At 43.0% G+C, this 21,399-nt stretch overlaps 1 protein-coding gene across 3 annotated transcripts in view; it reads right to left on the bottom strand.

Annotated features, from left to right (window-relative positions):
* The window catches only part of SYNJ2 (synaptojanin 2), a 62,640-nt gene that overhangs the window by 2,489 nt on the left and 38,752 nt on the right, over positions 1-21,399 (bottom strand). For all 3 annotated transcript variants that reach the window (XM_032183936.1, XM_032183937.1, XM_032183938.1), the window contains 14 exons: positions 19,911-19,995; positions 19,130-19,270; positions 16,383-16,575; positions 14,625-14,783; positions 14,217-14,373; positions 12,056-12,173; positions 10,050-10,268; positions 8,807-8,885; positions 7,425-7,593; positions 6,919-7,071; positions 4,232-4,366; positions 3,023-3,135; positions 2,167-2,275; positions 607-809 (listed from right to left, as the gene is read on the bottom strand). In XM_032183936.1, coding sequence (XP_032039827.1) covers positions 607-809; positions 2,167-2,275; positions 3,023-3,135; positions 4,232-4,366; positions 6,919-7,071; positions 7,425-7,593; positions 8,807-8,885; positions 10,050-10,268; positions 12,056-12,173; positions 14,217-14,373; positions 14,625-14,783; positions 16,383-16,575; positions 19,130-19,270; positions 19,911-19,995 — 2,033 coding nt within the window. The remainder of the gene's footprint in view (positions 1-606; positions 810-2,166; positions 2,276-3,022; positions 3,136-4,231; positions 4,367-6,918; positions 7,072-7,424; positions 7,594-8,806; positions 8,886-10,049; positions 10,269-12,055; positions 12,174-14,216; positions 14,374-14,624; positions 14,784-16,382; positions 16,576-19,129; positions 19,271-19,910; positions 19,996-21,399) is intronic.

Below are 21,399 nucleotides of genomic sequence, written 5' to 3'. Positions count from 1 at the left end.
GGATTGAAAAAAAATCAGAGATTTCTAAGCAGTTTTGTCTCTGACTTGAACTGCAGTCTTTAGATAGCAGAAATAACTCAAAAAGAAAAAATAGAACTGTTGAGATTGACTGAAACACTAATTCTTTGTATAGCAAGGAAGTCTTTCTTCCCAATTTTACTAAAACAACTAGATACATGTGCTGTGAAGATGGTTCTGATGCTTCATAATCAGAGTAGAAACACAAGAAGAGAAAAAGCATTCTGGGAGATGGCTCCCAAATGAGATGATGGCAATTTTTGGTGCATTGGCCTAGAAGTAACTTGTCTGACAGATCTGGTGGCCTTCCACAATAGGGTTACAGTGTTGGTGGACAGAGGAAGAGCACCTGACATCAGATTGGATGGGTGCAAAGCATTTGATGCTGTCCCACATGATGTTTGTCTCTAAAGGGGAGAGACAGGGACTTGCCCTTAAAGGCTGCAGTGCACAAAACCATTTCAGTGCCCGTTGACTAAGCACTGGGTACACCTTATATAACAGGGTTCCTAAAAACTTTAACAGCCCACCCCTTTTGCCATCTTTGTCCTGTGTAACGAAGGCTGGATGCCTTTGGCTGCAACTCACGTTTTCCATCCTGACTGCAGTCCTTTGCAGCGGGGCTGGCTTCTTTGTGGTTGGAACTTTGGGTGGCGGGCGGTGGGGCACAAGCGCGGGTCCTGCCTGCGCCCCTGGAAAGGACGGTGATTTTGTGATGCCGGGGAGAGGCTCGGCTTTGGTCAACATTTGGTTTCTAGCTGGAGCAGGCTTCGGCGCATCTTCCTGTAATCCTGAAAAGCAAAACCAGTTACTGGCTTGGCCTGATCAGAAATATAGCATCAAGATGATTTCTTTCACAATCGTGTTTTCCAAAATGTGCATGCCTGAAGGGAACAGTGCTCAGGCAGGGAATGTAGGGTTTAGAAAAAAATGGACCTTAGCGAGCCTGGCTCTAGAATGTTTACATTTGTAAAGAGCAGTTAAGGAAAACCTTCCTTGTTGGAAATGCTTGATGCCAGCACAGCAGCGCTGTGTCACCATTTGGCCAAGCGGATAAACCCTGCCTGGGGGTACTGCCCTACTGGGCTCAAGGCCTGAGTCTCCTTTTGCCCGGGTTTCCTGATCTGGATCAAAAAGAGAACAACACAGAGCACCTCTTGGAGGTCACTTGGTAGAGAACTGTGAATGCTGCCTGGTGGTAGGGCACAGGCAATTGAAAGTGACGCTGACCAGGTGAGGTTCCTTACACAAGCTGAGTGAAACCCTTCACGTGAATTTCAGACTTAACAGGGAGTATCTCTGACTTCAGAGATAAAGGCACGGCGCTCTCTGAGGAACAAACATCAAAATGCCTTAAAGATATTTCTAATTAAATTTCTAATTAAATGGGATTGTTCCAGGCTGCATTAGCTGTATGTACGAACAAAAAGGGACAATTTTTCCTTGTAAACAGAGAGCCTTGCAAGCTCACATAGCAACCTCCTGCATTCTTTCTTTTATGTGCATCAGCAAAAACAAGGCTACTTCCAGCCCTGGAGGGTGTGCTCACAGGGCTGGAGCTTCAGAAATGAAGCTCTACCTTGTTTCCTGTTCTAATTTGCCCTTTTATCTCCAGGGCGTTGGTACAGATCCTAATACATGAAGTAGCCTGTGCGCAGATACTCAAGCTAAAAGTGGCACAAGCTTCTATCTAGGTAACAACTCTGATTCCTGTTCAACGGTGAGCAGAACCCAGGTTATTTCCCCCACAGCTGTACCTGCTCTGTAAATTCTGCTTGGAATAGTGAGCATGCAATAAATGGAGCAGCAAATATCTCTTATGCAACTCGCAGGTAACACAAGCAGCTGAGGAAGATCCCACCTTTATCTTTCAGTTTTTCAGACTGGGTCTGGACATAAATAACCCAACTGCTCCTAGTAACAGGTTCTACAAGAAAATACACAACTCATCTAGGAAAAAAAAAGGCTAGCGTTATCAAACCTGACAGATAACACTGAGCACAATCTTGCAAGAATGTGTGTGTCAGTGTTCAGCTGAGCTGCTGAACAGAAATAAATGCATCTGGGCTATGACAGGGGAAAGATAAACACACCTACAGACTTCTTTATTTAAAGAGTTTTGGAAGTCCGTTACGAAGCTGTGCTCACCTCCTTTAGCTTCCATAAGACATCTAATAGCTTCTTCTGCTTCCTCTGCTGTGGTGGTTTTGATCTGCTTGACGTTGTAAGGTTTGCTTATCCCAGTCCGGACTTTAGGCTTTAAAAATAAAAAAAATAAAAAGAATGAGTCATCTGGAAAGAACTGTTCTTTCTGGTACACCTGTAACCTTACAGCTAAGCTCACACACCTGTAAAGTTCTGGTTTTGCCTGTGGCTATTTAACAATCTATAAATACTACGAAAATGCTGGGTTGTCTTTTGGCAGGTATTAGGTCTTGGTTATCTGCTGAGGAGACACATATCCATGTGGCTTATGGCCACAGCTGGCCCCTCAGCCATCCCTTGCTCAGTGTGTAAGGGTTTCCACCTAAGAAGAGAGGAGGGGGCAGCTGCTTCCACATTCAGGTCCTGGTTTCCCTGCTGAGCAGGCTGGCAGCCTTACTGATGATGGGGAACCTTTCCCACATGCTAGGCACTCGTGTAGCCCATCCAAAAGAGGTAAGAAAAGACTTAAAGCACATTATCACGGTGCTCTAAATGCAAGTTAGCATCTGTCAGAAAGCAACACCTAAGATAAATCAAGAGTGCCCTGGTTGTGTGCCGTTTTCTCTCCCCCTTTTTGGCCTTTCTAATTCTTGTCAGCTTAATACATTCTTTCTGGGGTGCAGCAGGTCCTGCAGTCTGGTCTGACAGCACAACACATTCCTCTTGGCTTTTCTAACTCGGGCAAGTGATAACTTCCTTCCCTGTACGATGACAGGCGCATCGTGTGGGTGATGCTCGGTGCCTGTGTGGATGGGGAGGTGGGGATGGTGCCACGTGGCCGCAGAGGGGCAGGGCTCACCGGCTGCTGCGGGGCTCCAGGCAGCAGCTTCGCCATTGCCAAGATGGAGCAGGTGGCGTGGGTTCCTGAGGAGAGGGAGCCATCTGAGGAGGACTTCTTGCCTGATGATCCAGCTGAAAGAGGAACAAAAACGGCCTGTGAGATTCAGCAGCTGGCACAATGTCGTACCTGCTATGGTGCAAACCCCATGCTCTTTGAAGGGGTTTTTGGGAAATGAAGGAGATGCTGTCAGCCTCCTGCTCCTCCAGGCGACGGGCACATTTAGGCAAGACCTTCCTGAGGGACACCAGGGACCTTGAGTCCCTCTGGCTTGGTGCCAAGAGCAAAACACTTTGATCTAGGAGGAGTCATGGGCTGAAACTGCTACTGGTTTAGTCTCAGGTGAAAAAATAAAGTGATGAAATCTTGAACTGTCTCAGGAGGCAATTTCCTAGTTAGCTTTGCTTTCGTTTAACAATTTGGGTACCTCAGCTGGGCATTAATGCTGCCTTCCAGGCACAGAAGTACTGATACCAGCGAGACTGACAGAACTTTTAAATTAAGACTGGAAAATATGTAAAGAAGAGAGGCTTTGGGGATGAAAAAAAAAGGCAGTGCATAGCTTGTGTCATGCAGAAGGCCAATATGATCATGCTGATCTAGCAACCATCACTCATCCAGATGCATCCATAAAAACAGGAGCCATAAGCACTGATGGCCCCTCAGGTGAGCAGAGCTTGGGTAAACAGCACCACTCTCCTCCTGCCTCACTGAACACAACAACCAGCAGGAACTGCTTGCTGAGCAGAAAAGGACAGATGCTTGTGCAGAACAAGAATTTTGTCAAAGCTTTTAGAAAGAAGATTACAATTAAGTCAGAAACAAAAGAACTATAAGAAAACATAACTTTTGAAGCCAGCAGGGATAAATAATGGTACTATTTTTATTGTGGCAAAGTGGTTGGTCAGCTGGCTGAGTGATGAGTTAGAAAGGGCACTCCATCCTCACTAAATTTAGCACAAGGGCCTTTCTTTGTGGAGCATCTGTTGTCCTGAGGACAGCCTTTCCCTCAGTGCTAGCTGCAGCCGTAGTCGGACTGAAACAGACTGGGAAGGGAGCGTATGGACAGCCTGACTTTTCAGAACAACTTTACTTGCTTTGTCACCCCGCAATGGCAGGCAAAAACCTGTTCGGTTGGGGAAATCACCCTGTTCAGAAAGTGGCACTCACCAGGAGGAGGCGGCCTCTGCGGCGGCTGGAGCGGCCGAGGCCGGTTGGGAACGGAGAGGGACCTGCTGGGAGAGCGGTGGTGGCGCTCCCCCCCTCGCTCCAGCTCCTGCTTCAGGTCAGCCAGGGCTGTGTCGTCTGGGGAAATCACAGAAAAGGTCTATCAGATACTCGACAGAGGAAAGGCACCAAATCGGGGAGGCTCCTTTCGTACTGTTTTGCTCCCCCGAATGTCTCCCACTCCAAGAAACATCTACCCTTGTGTCAAATGTTTACTTCTCTTTCTCCTTTTCCAACATTTATCAGCATTGCCACTGACAAAAAGGCTGCCCGCGTTTGATTTCAGGGTTAGTGGTCACCTCGTTACACTGGCAGCTTTTCAGAGGTGGATTTCAGCAACTGGTAGCAGTCAAACTGCGATGTGCAGCCACGAGAAGGCTCCTCACACTCAGTTCCCTGCTCCTCCTCCCTGAACACTGAGGTTCCCTCTGAAGATCAGGCAGCTTTCCTTGCTCAGAACTGTTTTCATGCTGGAGAAAATCCTGTCAGAATCACTCACTCATCACATCTCTGCTTCCCAGCACTGTTTCGTAACAGGAACACCTGCCTCAACGTGACAGCCCTTGATTGCACCTTCACTGATCAGACTACTGCCTTTTCATCCCACCTAAGCCCCTCTGACAGCTGGAGAGGAGAGGAGCAGGGATTGCTTGTTCTCCCAGTCGGCTGCACGGAGGGCTCTCTCACCTCCCTTCCCTGCCCAGCCATGCAGATATGGTCCCTAGGGCCACAAAGCCATAAATCCACTGGGTTTCGTTTTGTCCCTGTGGTTTGGAGAGGATGGGGAAGGAGCTGAGAAGCAGCAGTCCCTCACGCTTTAGGCATTTGTACAAAAATTCCCGTTTTTCAAAAAGCCGTGCTCTGCAGGGAGTGCTGAGCTGCCTCACGGCTTCCTGCTCCCACTCAGCACCGGCTGGCAGGCGCAGAGACGCAGCCTGTGATCTGCCCAGCCTGCCCCCCTCTTCCCCCTGCATTTTCTGGACTTCTAAGCAGCAGATACGGCCTCACCAGTAGGATCCAGGGAGTCATGCAGACACCCAAAGGCACAGCTTGAAATTCTGGCAGTAACACTGAGCAGAAGACAAAAACGTCAGCCATCGCCATTCGATCCCCTCCCCCTTAAAAGACTGCTGCTTTTTGGCAGTGGCTCCCGGGAACATCAGTTTTGTGAGGCCATTCTCTGACCTCTGAAACACACACACACACACACCCCGCTGTGCTCCTGTCCTCAGCTTCCATCTGCATCTAACACCAGCTCTACAATCACCATACCTTTGATTACGAGACACTCGGGTAGAACTGGAAGCTTTATGGAGGCACCTGAAATTGCAGAGACTTCCAAGATGGACTGAGTGTATCATATTTTGACTTGTGGGAGATCGTGACCCCAACCTTGACCTCCTTCAAACCGTACTTTACAGCCTCTATTTACTTTTTGATATCTTTGGTGGAGAAGAGTTAGCGTGGGTGAAAAGAATCACTGCAGGGCTCTGTGGTGTAATGAATCATCACAGAGCAGGCCAGAGGTGCTCGGAGGGCAACTCATCCTGTAACATGAAGTGATTGTTTGTGCTGTATTTGATAACAACAGATCACTCCTTGGCTCGGGGCTATGTTTCTGGGTCTGTTCCCTCCTTTCACGAAGCACGTGACTGAAGGTGGGCAGGAGAGCTGTACATCACCGGGACGGCTTGGGACATCTGTCGGTGTCAACTGAGCAGTTTTATTTAATCTTTGTGAACTCTGCTTCTGACTCACCCTTTGAAGGTATGAAAGTTTGCAGGTTCATGCCATAAAGCTCGCTTCTGTGAGAGTGCAGAAGGACAGCTCCTGAATCACTGGGGAAGTGTTTAATGTGTGATCCATCTTGTCTGTGCTTGGCCGGTAGAGCATGTCCTGATCGCACCCCAGCGTAATGAAACTGCTGCTGTGGCTAGTTCCTGCTGCAGTTTGTATCAGTGTTCTCTTCAGAGCATTAACTTCCCTTTACCATGGAATTTCGTAGTAATATGCAAACAAGCCAGGTGACCAGATAAAAAGGGCAACACATTTGCAAAGAACCTTGACTTCTTCAGAAATAAAAACAGAAGCAAAGGAGTAATTTTAGGCTTCTTTTGAAGTCAGTTTGAACAAAACATCCTGGAGAGTCCAGCTTACTCCAGACTGCACTGCCACATCTATTGCTTAAAGGGCAGAGCAAAGCCCATCACCAAATCAACAGCAATCCTTTCACTTGATTTTGCTTTGTCCCTCACCAATGAGAAAATAAAGTACGGATGATTTTGTATTTTGTACAGCCCTAGTGCTGTATAACAGCACCAAATGGATAAAAAGACTTATTTTCTCATGACTCTAAAAGGAAACCAGCATTCCTAAGCACTACTACTTTGCCCTGGGCTGAAGAGAAGAAGAATCTAAGCTTTTTTATTTGTATTGTTCTTGTTGCCTGAGGGCCTCAGTTACAGTCACACACTTGATAGGGGTTGAGCACTGTACAGACATGTATCAAAAAGATGATCATTATCTTTGAAGGACCTACAGTCGAAATATAAACGAACAGGGGAATACAGACAAGAGGAGAACAAACAACAAGCATTCAGGTCTTACTTTAAGGAATGTACATAATTTACCTTTGTACAGCTGTGGGTTTTGTCCAGATTTGCTTGAAAAAGCTGTGGATGCAAAGTGTCCAGAGCCATCAGGCAAATCTTCTGCTGAGTCTGCTTCTAACTGTTGACACAAAGCATCATCTAAATAATCATCTTCATCCTCCACTATATCACCTGAATTAAAACATAAAATCCACAGATTCAATGAGCAAATGCATTCTCCATCTCTCCCTATTATCAACGAATTAATTTAATATACAGGTTGGGCAGGCTTTTTTCGTAACCTGCACTTCACTACATTTTGTTTCTACACAGACCACTGTACCACACGTAGGATTTGCTAATATAGTTTATAACACTAAGCTGTTAGGACAATCCTAAGCATGGTTTTCATTACAATCTTCTTTTTAAGAAGTGTGGTTTTATTGCAAATGAAGATCCTGATTGCACTCCTACTGTACCTGCTCTGTGCAATCAAAGTCACCAAAGCAATTTCTCACAGCTCAGCTTAGGAACCTGCTTCTCACCTTCTGAGTCATAGTCCAAACTTGAGAAGTCAAAATTTTCTTCCAGAAGACAGGAGTTTGCAGTGGGGGACATGGGGACAATGCTTTCCCGTTTTCGAGCAATTTCCTCCTGAAGTCCCTTTAGCCAGTCCTTGGTCTTGGGTCGGATCTTCACTGTTCTGCCTCTGACCTAAAACACAAAATTGTTTCCCCTTTTCCAAGCAATTTCACAAAATAAGTACACCTGAACAAAATAAGCAAGTGCTGACAAACTGATATAACTAAAGCTCCATCTCAGAAGATAAGCGAAAAGGAAGCACACTTCCTACCCCTATAACCAAGTTTTCAGACTGTAATAACAATATTCTTGAAAGAAAATTAGCTTCAAAGCTCAAAAGCCGTGCTGCTGCATTAGGGAATTACTTGAGAAATAGGTGAAACATCAGCTATCATCAAAATGATACTGTGATAGTAATAATGGTGTGGGAGGCTTCCATTTCTGAGTCGGTAGCTTTGAAACACACAGAAACTTGCTGCCTGCTCCAATCTGTAAGGAGAGACTCTCCTCAGAAATCCCAGATACGATGGTTTGTGCATATGTAAAGTATATTATTGAACAGATTAAGATTGTAGCATCTTATATCTGTTGCTTCACGACATTTTGGGGTAAGGTGTATCCAAAACAGCAGCTTTGGCAGCCACATTCATTTGGAAAGTTCCTGTCTAGGTTCTGAGTCTCTTGACACGTTGTACACGTGCAACTGTGTTTGATTCTCTGCTACAGATTAACTGATTAAATGGGCCCAATTCAAAGATGAAACTCCAAATATGAAAGAAGAACAAAGGGTTAAATCCATTACTTCAGTGTTAAGTTTACAGTGCAGCCCCACACACAGGCAGCATGAATGAGGGGGCTGATGAATTGTAGTGTCTGTGTGGGAAGGAAGAGCAGGGGCCGACAAGGTAAACGCTTACAGCTAGTGCTGAGTTTACCGTGGAGGGCAATGAATCACCTCGTTCCAGCCTGGGAGAAGTTTATTTCGTACACTTAAGAGAAACAAAAATCTCTAAACAATAATCGTGAGGATGCTTTGGCAACAGTATCGAGTCACATAACCTCTAGAGAACTGCTTCAAGTGCCAAAACAACGACCAAGTCCATGTATTCTGCAGTGTTATCACAGCCCAGTTCCTAAGCACTGCTTGCGAGCTCCAAGAAAAGTCATTTCCTGCCCTCCTGAAATAAATATTTCATTAAAAGCCTCAGCAGCTGCAAAAGCTAAGGACTTTGTAAGCACTGTGCTTCTTTAAAATAACGTCACTTGATTTAGCTAGAAACTATCTCATTCTAGGTAACCACTTCTGAGAAATCTGGTAGGAAATTACGATTTGAGGTGGTCTTACCTTGACACCATCTATATCCATAACACGAAGCGCTGACTGGCTGTCCTCAAACGTCACTAGCATTTGACCTCCACTGATCCTAGTAAAAAAAGGCAGAGGAGAGAAAACAGCACATTTCACTTCACAAGTGAATAAAAAGCCTTAAATGCAACCACAGTACAGTGATTTCTTTGGTTTTCACTGTGTTTTACTCACAATTTTTCAAGGAGGAGCAAGTGAGCTGTGAATTCCAGCTGAGCTCTTCCTCTTCCCCCACCCTCTCCTGTGTGACCCCAGCATCACGCCCTTTACCAGGTTGTCCCTGAAGCAGCAGTGCTAACACCTCAGCAGATATTGATAGGATATCTAGGCTGCTAACCACCCTCTGTACTACCTTCCTTGGCTCTGCATCCGTCTCACTTCAGAGAGCATGCAGTGTCCCCAAGGATTAGTATCCCATCAAGCTGTCAAGCAATTTAAAACAAAAACAGAAACCAAAGAATCTGCTTTTCTTGCTCCGTTCCTTCACAAGCAAGGTGGTGCTGCTGTTCCTGTGAGGCTGCTTTTGGACCCTCAACTTATATTTAGTAGTTCATGATACCTGATGGTCATCATTTTTCTCTATCAATAAGTGGGTCAAATAAAACAAAACGATTTCCTGGTCTTGTTTTCCAGTTTACCTTTCAGATCTTGTCCAGCTTTGCCTGTGTATCTCAAAAATAAAAGTCCCATAACTATGCTGGAGACCTGTACTGAATCAACCAGAATGAAACTAAACTGCTCTGCGGTGTTCTGCAGGATGAGGCATCCTCCATACTCTTCAAAAACAACCCAAAAGAAGCAAAACAACCCCCAGAAGAAATGAGAGCCAGCCAGGAAATCCGAGTGAGTGTGAAAGAGCACTGGAAGGCAGCAGACCTCCTCAAGGGAAGTGAAGCAAGGCCAGCAGAAGCAGTGCCCGTAAATGAGGCCTGAGTCTAAAGGTGATGACTCACATCAAAGCCTCTGCTTTGCGGTGCTATGCTGAATAAAGTTCTCTTCCATTCAGACAGGACTGCTGGTAGACCCTTTCTTTAACAGGCTGACGAGAGGTAAAAGATACTCAAAACATGTGTATTTAATTTCTAATGAAGAATTCAACACACAGTAAAGGAATTGCACATACTACTTTCTAATGCGAAATTAATTCTGTCGGGACAAAAAGGCAACTGCCGGTCTGTGTTTTTGAATGCTGATGATATACCATCTCAGATCCCACATTTACCTGACCAGAACAATAGTGCCATAATCCTCAAACATTTGCATGAGCTCTGTACGCAAATCCTCAGGAAAATCATTTTTCTCTTCCGGCGTTGGTGACAGCAGATTTACCACTACTGTGGCATCCAGCGGTCCCTGGAAAGATGACACTTCCTGGAAAACACTCTCACGAGCAGCTTGATTAACTTCCTGAACTTCCACTTCTACAATAGCTAACACAGGCCTACATGAAACAAAAGAAAAATGCTTATTTAAAATTAACATCACCCAATAGGAGATGCTCATAGAACATTAAAAACAATGTTAAACAGTAGGACATGCAAAAATTTGGTTGTGTGAAGGACAAGCATTATATAGTTTAAAGTCTATGTATCTGTGCTCATTTTTAACTCCACAATGACAAAGTTCATTACAAATATCTAATTAAGCCTGGTATACCTTAGAAGGAAGTGATGATTATCTTCTAAACAGAAAGAGAGGCAGAACAAATTATTTAAGGTCTGACAGCAAGAAAGCACTGCAGCTGGCAATATGGCCCAGAAGTATGGAGTCTGATGGACTGTTTCATTTTTCCTGCAGCAAAAAACCATGCCTCGAGTACAATTAATTATATTCACCAGTCCTGCACAAGCTGAGTGTAACAGTAAGGACACACTACAGACAAATTCAAGTAACAATTGTCTGTAGCACTTCTGTGTAACTCCTAGACAAAAAATATCAGGATATTTTGCTCATTCTTATGCAACTGTTTCCCAAAGCACCTGCAGAACAGGATGGCAATGCATTATTTTCTGCTAGACACGGCCACGTAAAGGTGTCTGTCGTCCAAAATCTAAGGACAGAATTCTTTATGTGTATAATGTGGGAGTAGAGTAGAGTAGAAAGGGACCTTCAACTGCCTGACCACTTCACCGCTAATCAGAAGTTAAAGCTGATTATTGAGGGCATCATCCAAATACCTCTTGAGTACTGTCAGGAATGGGGCATCAACCACCTCAGTAGGAAGCCTGTTCCAATGTTTGATGACCCTCACTGTAAAGAAATTGTCCCTTATATCTGGTCTGAACCTCCTCTGGCTCAGCTTTACACCATTCATTATTAAAAAAAAAAAAAAAAAAAAAGGTATATAGGAAAGTTAGCTATTTCTACAAACACAGTGAATCACAATGCATTTCCATATGTCACAAAGATGTAGCTAAGCCTTTTTCTTCCAGCACAAACCTTGGGAAAACAAACCTGCTGACTGTAATTAAAAAGCACTTTTTGCGGTCAAGTTTGCTGAGATAGAAAACCAATGTACAAGAGCCGTGTTTCACAGATTGCATCCTCAGGGTCCTATATAATGAGAGCAGCAGTTCCACCGCGCTTTGCCGAGCACAGCAATGTCAAAGCCTTGACACCGAGAAATTGATTGCGAGAGGCGTGTTCTTTCACTGCTGGAGGAACACAGAACAGCCCTCGCATGCGGGAGCGCCATGAGGAGCACAGAGCTGGTTACGGTGGGTCACCGAGCACTGCTGGGAGGAACAATATCGCAGGACTTCCAGAGGGCTAGAAGGGCCATGACAAAGATTATTCTGAACACTAGGGCACTTGCAAGGTGTATTTATTTGAGAATTTGTTTCACAGAAGTGAAGCAGTAACAAGTTTACCAAAGAGGGGTCATTCATATCCCTAAAGAGAAGCTAATGAGATACGGACCAGCCAGAGGCACTGGTCTTTGTTTTCACCTCCTTCTGCAACCTCCATTTCTAAGGGAAGACCAGAAGCTTAACACTACTACTCCATTGCTGCAACTTATCCAACCCTTGCTGAGATTAGAGCAGAAATAAATACAGAACCACAGATACTCTCCACCACAGTAAAAAACCCACCAAAAGAAAAGTCCAAGCAAACAGGACAGTGAACAGGTAATAAGCATGTTAGAATCAGACTCCATCCCTCACTCTGAAGGTACTATTGGGTATGACACACTCCAGCCTTGGGGCACTTATTTGCTTAGGGCTTTACCTGTGGTCAGAGGCTTGTAGCTCCGCTCTCCCGTAGTACATCAAGGCTCCAGGGGTCCACGTGTGCCTGACTTTGGTATCTGCGTTCAGATCACTGTCTAGAAGATTGATCTCTCCAGCTGTGCAGCACAAAACAGAATTTCAAACACACTTAAAGCTGGTTTTACTAACAGTGAAGAGATATTTTATTAGGAAGCACTTTGTATACCCTAGCAGTGGGAGGTATGTTTGTTGTTGTTGTGTTTTGTGTTTTGTTTTTTTTCCCCTAGTTGTTCCAGCATATGCCATTCAAAGAGCTTGTATCCCAAAAGATTTATAAGTTAGGAAATAGAAAGCAAAATACAGAAAGGACAAGGAGTATAAGATAGACAGGTGATCACTAGATTAAGACACTTGCAAAATGGTAATCTGAACGCCCCTCAGTCAATCACCTGCACAATTGGGTTCATATTAGTATTTTTCCTCCTGGCCTCTTACTGAGCATGGAAACAGACACAGTATTTGTGAAACATGCTGCATACCTGAACAGTATGCAGGCAGTGAAGAGAAAAGGAAAAATCAACCTCATGCAAATCCAAACTAAAAATACTTTCTTTGCAATGCACTAAGGTGACAGCAAGTGCTCCAGACATTATGCTGCAGTGAGGTATTACACTGCTGTCAATGACAATAAAAGGTTTTAGGTCACTGTTTGGGCTAATGGATAACTGTATTTCTTGCCTGAGGAGTTGAAAATGAGTTAACATGGAATATGGCATTTCTCCCTAATCACTCACATTGGGGCTGCACTTTCCTTTTAGAAAGCAAACAGTCCTCTAGCCTACAGCTAAAAAGAAAAAGAAAAAAAAAAAAAGCAGGGGAAAAGAATTGGAGCTGAGAGGCAGAAGAGCTTTGCCACCAGCAGAAAAGAGACCTCTGGTGACAAACTGATTAGAAAACCCTAGCAGGGCTGGGCAGAGGGGTGAACAGTCATATCCCCACATGAGCTGCCTGTGGGAGGCCTACGAGCTCCAAAGCAAGGAACCTGCCCCCACTCCATGGAGTGGGCTCTTGCAGAGCAGCTGGATGGGTCCCACACTCTGTGTGCATTCCATTAACTGAAGTCATCCCAGGGGCTGGTCTTGCCATGCAAAATAAAGAACAAGCTTTGAAAATGCTGAAGGGTTTTCTTTCTCCTAAAATAAGAACAGCCTGCACAAGAGGGATGCTCACTTATTGTTCTAACTTCATTATATCTCCTTACACCTCTATAAATGGTTTAAGCTCCTTGTTTTACTTTATTTTTTTTATTTAATAAGTGTGAATAACTCTACATAATATCAACACGTATTCTCCATTTTGCTTTGTAGTTTTATGCTTAATTAGAAGTGCTTGTGGTATGACTTGGGTTACAGGCAGTAGCTCCCTAACATGTGAAAAAAAATCACATCTGCAGGCACAAACCAAATTACTTCTCCAGTGATAACATTTTTAATATGAAGTTGTGCAGACTTTATAAATACTTGGACACAGATGTACCTATAGACTGAGAGAGCAGTTATGAAAACTGTCCCTGGACACACAAAGAAATACGTTCTCACTTTGCTATTGTATCTTCTGAATAAGAAATGAAAATTGTTTATGGCACATCTGATGTGCTGGCCACATATGATCTCCAAGTACTTTATAAGCACTAATTAATGAAATCTCCCTCCACTTCAGAAACTAGCAGAAATGTTCCTAGGAGTTACCAAGGCACAAGAAGTTACAGAAAAGTGCTTACACAACTACTGAGGACAAGACAAACTATGAATCTAGCCTTTATAGCATGGGAACTTTATGTGGAGTAATAATTCTGTTGAAAAGCAACACAGTAATTTCTAGATTGCCACAGCTCGGTTGTTTTCAGTTCCTCAGCTAGCTCCTAGCACCTTCTCAGTCTGTATCATGAAGTCTTTGTTCACACACTCAAGAATAAAGGGCTCTCTATCTCTGCAAGTTATTCCAATGAAGCTGAAATAACAGCTGCTTTAGTAAGGCCACAGCAATTTGACTAGGCCTAGGAGACACATCTGAAGACAGCTCTCAAAGCCCAGAGTTCACAAACTCCCTCTTCCTTACACAGCTTCTGGATGAAAATTGAAACAATTTTCAAATAAGGAAGGAGAAAAGACCCTACACACCTGTTTTTTCAAAAGGCAGTTTCTTTCTCCACCAAAGAACTCGGTCAGTCCAGGCTGGGGTTCTGCACTTATCACTTGTATCGTAAGCCTCAGAGCCAACGTCGTATTTATATGTTGGTCCAAAATTGATAGTCCCTTCATGGAAGTCTTTAAAAATCTATGAAAAGAAATAACATCTCTTTGATTAAGTTATAGATGAGGTAGGTGCCATTGTGACCTATCGATTTTCTTGTGAACAAACAACATCCTGACTTTTAAACAAATTACTACATTCATGTGCTATAAACAAATGTCTGAAAATGTGTCTTTCTCTTTCTCTCATGGAATTAGAGCAAGCCAACACACAGGTAGTCAAAAAAAAAAAAATGATAACTTTAAAGCATAAGCAAATGAGACATGCTGCCTTACTTTTCCACTGGATTTTTGCTGTTGCAGTTGATCAAATTCCAGAAGCGTTTTCCAATCTTGACGTTTGAGAAAATAAAAGACTTCCTCGTATGTCAGATCAATGCGATAGTTAAAATCACCACACCAGAAGACATAGTCATGTGAGAACACATTCCGTCCCTAGTTTACAGTTAAATAACATGGTTAATGTTATTTATGTTAAATCACATTCAAGAAAACAATTTTTAAAGTGAAATGTACAACTCAGTCTCTCTGGATTACTACATACTGAACCACATACTTACCATATTCTACGTATTAAAATTCGTCTCAGAAAGGACTAGTTACTTCACTTTTGCATCCCACTGAGATGAATTTTGTAAACAAGAGTATCAGATTCTGCCCCCTGTTTTCTGAAGGTACATCTAAACTGGGACATCAGTTTTAAATTCACAGTTTAGCTATCATGAATATACATAAAAAAAAATCTGTTTGTTTTCCTAGCACATTTCACATGTATATATTTATTTATTCTAAATAAAACTCAAAATGCGCTTGCTACATGTACCAAGGCACATTCAGCAACAAAGATCTTAATTAAAAACAAACTCCAAATTTGATCTTCGGTGCACATGCCATAGTTTTGAAAATGTATTAGAATAAAATATTAATAAAAATTCACTCCAGTCCTAAGTTTAACATCCTATTTTCTATCCAGTCGTTTTCTTTCAATCTATGAACCTCCTAAAACCCAGGGATTCATAAAGGAAATGTTTCAGAGCTGTAGCTGTCATAGCACTAGAGGGCACTCTTTATATGTATTATACACACGAGGTACATTTAGCTATCATAAGGGCAGAGGACATAAAACAGTTAATGAGGGATTACAAGGAAAAACTACCATAAGCACAACTTTATGACCATCTAGAACAGATATTCTATGCAGGACTTCCAAACTGTCAGTATTGTTTCTTACATAAAACACAACTAATTAATATGCTGCATGTGCCAGGTCTCTAAACCTTGCAAACCACAGGGAGTTAAAATTTTATGCTTTGCAACCTAAATGCCCTTCTCTGCTGACTACCCAGAATACACAAACTGGTCCATTCCCTCCCTGGTTTAGGGCCTCTCCCAAGGGGTCTAGAAAAGAAAACACTGTGGAGATTATAGCAACCAACATTAAGGGAGGCAAAGAAGCACATCCCATGGGGTAATTGATGGCCTGAGGAGGTAAGTGTGAAATAAAACACTAGAGTCATCGATTTGACACCATTCAAAGGAAAAAGTATTCATACAGACCAATAGTGTCTGCTTGCCACACTGTGAAATGCCAGCAGTTCCTTGACAGTGACACACTCCAGAGGACAAAATGAAGAGAATGGAACGTACCCCTGTCAGTGACCCAGAACTGATACACCAAGCAGGAGCTAAAGCACTGATGTACTGAGCTGCACGGATGGTCTGTTAGGAACCCCTACTAACTAGTGCCAGCAAGAGCTCCCAATACCAGGCTCTCTGCCTCTACCAGTCACCTAGATATCATCCACGAGGCCTTAGAGATGTCAGTTAAGCCTCACTGTCCGGAAGGATCAGCTTGAAAACTCTGCAAAGGCCAGGACTTTCCAAGCACTGCAGCACCTGTGTTTTTTGAGAGGTGTAAAACTTCTGTAAAGGGAGTGCCATATTGGGTGCTAAGACAGCATAAGACCAACATTCACAATGTAAGGATACAGCCTTTACCTCCCATGTTTTCAGCATATGTACACCGACTCTTACCATTGGGAAGCTGAGTTTCTGCGTGATTTCTTTATAGTCTTCATTCCTCTCCTTCACTTGAGTCTGCCCAGCAGTTAAGTGACTGCATATAAAGCAGAAACTGGTACTGTAGAACTGAAAACGAATGCTCACTGCCCCTTTATTTCCAGCCTTTCCTCCCATTCCTGTCTTCACAGTGTCTATCGCCACATCTCTGTATAAAAAAGGGAGGGGGAGAGAGAGAGAGAGAGGAGAGGAGAGTAAATGGCTGCAGGGACAAACATTCAATTAACTTTTACTACAACAGCAAGTTAAAGCCTGTTTACAGTACCATGTCCCTTCCCTCCATGAACTGATGGCTGAACGGAAAGCTTTCCGATGTTTGGCACAACTTTCAGACTGTGACGTTTTTTGATGATGTTCATGTACTGAAGTTTCAAATGAAGTATAATATAATAGCCTAGAAATAAAACTACTTGAAATTATATTACCCAACCCTCTTCTCAAACAATACAGCAAAACATTATTTCTGAAATTGTGGGTTGGAACTTCCGCAGGATATACATTTCAAGTTTATCTTTATCAGGATCTTAGTCACATTAACTAATTTTACCATCACATTCCCCTTCACAATTTTGACCAGATGGGAATCCACTTTCAGACAGTTAACAATTCAACTGGTGTACCTATGTGTTGAAACCCAACTTTACAGCTGGTGCCACATTTTTCAGTCAATTAAAAAGCAGCAGATCATAACCCATAATTTGCTAAATCAGATACAATAAAATCAGTGATTATTGGATACAACTGTTTATACCTAACTCCTAAGATGAGTTCTGTTTTGATGACAAATTGCTTAGGTCTTCCACGTTGCTAATTACATAGTACTTCACTGTCATGATTAGCATACACTTAGACTCTTTACTGGAGAAAGGTGACCTGCTTGGCAAAGCAGGCCACCTGCTTGTAGGATAATTTCTCTCAGATAGACAGCCTACTTGAAGAATAAACCATGCCTGTCTGATCAGATAAGCAAATGATGAGATCACAGCTGTAAATCAACCCCAGCACCACGTATACGTCCTTCCCATTGAGAAAATTTTACTTTCCAGATAGAAGTCAAGTAGCTCTAGACTAGAGTACTACTGGCTTTAAGCAAGGGGCAAGGGGAAAAACCCTAAGTCATTGCCGTCAGGCACTGATTGATGATTGAATGATGCAAGACGTGACAGGCTCTCTTTGTGCTTTCTTTGTTTTCATCTTTTTCCCCCCATCTTTTGTATCTCTTTTCCCTGTCTTTTCTACCCTCCTTTCTCTTTTTCCTCTTTATTTTCCTGTCTTTCCTGACTGCAGAAAACCACCAGAAGACACCCTCAGGGAGGCAAAAGAGGACCATGAAGATTTTCTATGAAAAGCTGGGTTTTGAGTGCTCTGGAAGAAGCAAGTGTTCAGTCTTTTCACTCTAAGGAGTTCTCCCTTCCTGCTGCCTGCCTATCCAATTGCTGACTGATATTTATCTGACTTCCATTCATGGCAAAGGTTACGTTGAGATAACCCAGTGTACGTTCAACTGCTTGTATCTCCCCAGTCCTTTCAGTGCTGTATGAACTTCTGCCATTCTCTCATTTTATTTCTCTACTCTCCAACTTCTGCCTGAATCTCTTCAATCTCTGTAAGTACAGAAGCTTTTTTTTTTTTTGCACTTCTGATCATTTTTGTTTTCCTTTTCTGGACATGAAAGAGCTACAGAACCACACAGGTTAGGTTTGATTACACTCACGTAGTATGAAGCAATTGAAGAAATTTGAAGAAATTGAAGAAATATAACTGTGAACACAGCCATGCAAGACCATTAGGTTTACCAGGATGGCATTACCCTACCTAGCCTACAGCAAGCACTTGCTGTTGCACAAGCTCGGCACTGATCTTTTCCGTAGATATGAGATGAGTGGGAAGAGAGGGCATCTCTTGAAATTTTAATCACAAAATGCAGTGCTCCTAATGTGGAATGGAAAGCGCTGTTTAGATCACTCTAGACTCCAGGACAGATAGATGCCTTAGGACAGATCTGGCTAATTACTCATTTCCTACCAATTCTCAGTTAGTGAATAATTCTTGCCCATGGCAAAGGCATTTTATGCACAAATCCCTGTGGCTTGGTACTCTTACCTTTCCTCTTCAATAAAAATGGGAATCTTCTAGGGGCAAGAGGAGTTTGGTCAGGCTCCAGGGACATCAATGCAAGCAAGCTGAGGACAAGCATCTCTGCACCCTCCTAACTAGGCACACAGTTCTGTTTCATATGAACTCTGGTAGAGACAAATGCTTAATGGGCTCTTGTAGCTCTCAATTCTGTAACATGTCAGTGGGCAAAACTAGCTCTCTCCCTTCACCGCCTCTTTCCACCTCTTCCATCATTCTTTTCAAGTCTGGAAGCAGACTTGTTTCTGCACAGAAGCAATAAGGAGAGGACTAGAAAGTAAAAGCTTGCTCTTCAGGCAGAAACAGGCACGTGCTTTCACCTGATGCTCAGAACACTCTTGGACTTACTGGGTCAGGTCATTCTTTTCCCAAAGAAGACAGTGAACCCTAAGTGCACACCTTGAGCATGCCCAGCCAAACATGCTACCTGGAAACAAGTCTCTCCCATGCTGGAATTTGGGTCTGTACAATTCCTGTTAAGCTGAAAAGTCACTCCTGCCCTCTTAGGCCAAATTGCAACAGCAGACATTATTGAAGATGCAAACTTCATTAATTATTTTTATTACCTGATGAAGGGGACATGAAAGGGCCGTACGAAGATGAAAAGACAAACACCAACAAGTTGTGCTGATGTCAGCTGAATGTAGCGATGAGTCCTGGAAATTGCCTTTTGAAGCTGTTCTCCCCACATCTTTTTGTTTGTTGTACTGGAACAAACAAAAAATCATTTAATGGAATCAAAAGAAACCACGTACAATCAATGAAATGAGCAGATTAACTGTACTCTAGGTTTTACAGACAACCCATTAGGCTCTACACATGCTGACTCCAGAGCTGGAAGTGCTGTAGGATGTATGTCAGAGACAGCTCATGGATCACAACCTACTCTATATGCTGGCATGCCAAGCTCAGGCTTTGCCTTTAACTCCTTGAGCAATAATTTTCACAAATACAATTAGCCACAGGGACATTTTGTTCGTTTTAGAATTTCCACACGAATGTCAGTTATGTTTAGAGTCACCAAGCACATTTTTCCAATACTAGACAGGGGTTTAAGGGCAAGTGTTAAAACAATGTCTAACATCAGAATCCTTCTCTGCCAACGCAAAGATTTAAAAGACTTAAAAACCAGCGTGTCCTACTATATGGAGGCCGAAATAGCACTTCCAGCACAGTCCCAGTGCCATTTGTTAAACATATTTCTAGCTATGATAACATGCAACAGACTTGGAAGGAAGTATTCTGTGTACCTGACCAGACGAAGCGCAACTCTGGAGGCTTTTGTTGGATGGTTCTTTTGAAGAACAGGGGGCTTTATTTATTTATTTATTTATTTTTTTAACCTACCTGGCATTCACAATATTCCCTGCACTTAATTCAACCATCTCTTCAAATCCCACTGCAAATATGTCAGGAGGGCTGCTGTCATCATCTGTTGAGAAGGGGGAAAAGTCCCACAAGAGTTACTATTTTGTTGTTTCTTCTAACGACTTGTTTTCTAATTTCTGTCAGAGATCATTCCTGTAGTTCTATCTTGTGTATTCCCTGCCAAGCTTATACATATTCATTGTTCCTTTAATCTAATCTCACAAACAACCCCTGCAGTTCCTCTGAATTTTTTTTCCTGCCTTTCTCCCACCAGTTGGTCTCCATCTCTCTCTCGCAGGAAGCGGTTCAGAACAGAGCATTATATTGTAGCAGTGTTAAGATGAGAAAATATTCACTGTTCTTTCTCCCTCACCCCACACGTACCAAAGACCCAACATCTCACCACCCACCATTTTTCACCCACTTTTCACCTAACTTACTTATCCTTTTCCTTTTCTTTTTTGACACTGATTCCTAAGTAACTGAACTTACTGCCCATACCCCAGTATGTCCCTTCCCTCTCAATGTATTTAGTAAATTTATCTGTGACTTTAAGGAAGCCTTCAAAGTTTCTCCTTATTTTCCTGGGTTAGGTCACTCTAGAGAACAGTCTCTGCCTTCCCTGGCCCAAACATGTGGATATTGCCACGTAAAACACCAAAGATGAAATGCTCTCATATAATAGTATGAAGCATATCTGTTGACCCGTCAGGTCTGTCCATTGCTTGATGGGTTGTGGGATGTTTTGTTTGGTTTAGATTCTGTTTGTTTAAACAGCCATACGCCCAAGATAACAGTAACTTAATTCAACATGAACACGTGAATGGTAGAAAACCATAGGAACTGAAGTCAGACCAGCCTCAGAAAATAAGACCCGAAAGAGAAGTATAATATACAACTACTCTGTACAGGTACGAGTGTCAAACTAGCAGATGCCCGCTAGCCTTGCTTATTGGCTTAAAACTGGCTTAATGTAACACTGTCACGTTAACTACTTACTTCCCATTAGTAATTTTGGGCATCTGTTTGTGAACACTTAACTATTTATGCATGAACTGCATTGACATTACCACGAATGCAACCATTTGCACAGTCATACCCTAACTCTGCCTTCTTAGCTTCAGATAAAGACCAAGGAGATATTATTCTGAGGGCGCTTAAGTACATAGCTCCCACTCAAAATGAAGAACCCAGGATGGAGAAATTAAGGAATAAAAAAGACCACAGGATTAAAAATAAGCAGATACACCCCATGATGGCATGAAAGAGATCTCTGAATTCTGACCTGCTGTAGGTTCAAAACAAGATCACCTGATATAGACCCACAGATTGTTCTGACTGTAAGCAGCCCTCCACACACCACTCCACTGCGGAGGGAAGGCTGGACAAGTCCAAATGGAGCTGAATACATCCCTTAGGGTTGACAGAAAATGCCATCCAAGGTGATGTCTTGACTTTCTAAGGACCA

Source organism: Aythya fuligula, chromosome 3 (genome assembly GCF_009819795.1).
Source record: "Aythya fuligula isolate bAytFul2 chromosome 3, bAytFul2.pri, whole genome shotgun sequence".
NCBI lineage: Eukaryota > Metazoa > Chordata > Aves > Anseriformes > Anatidae > Aythya > Aythya fuligula.
Note: the sequence above shows the minus strand (reverse complement) of the source record. Positions and strands in the feature narration are given on the sequence as shown.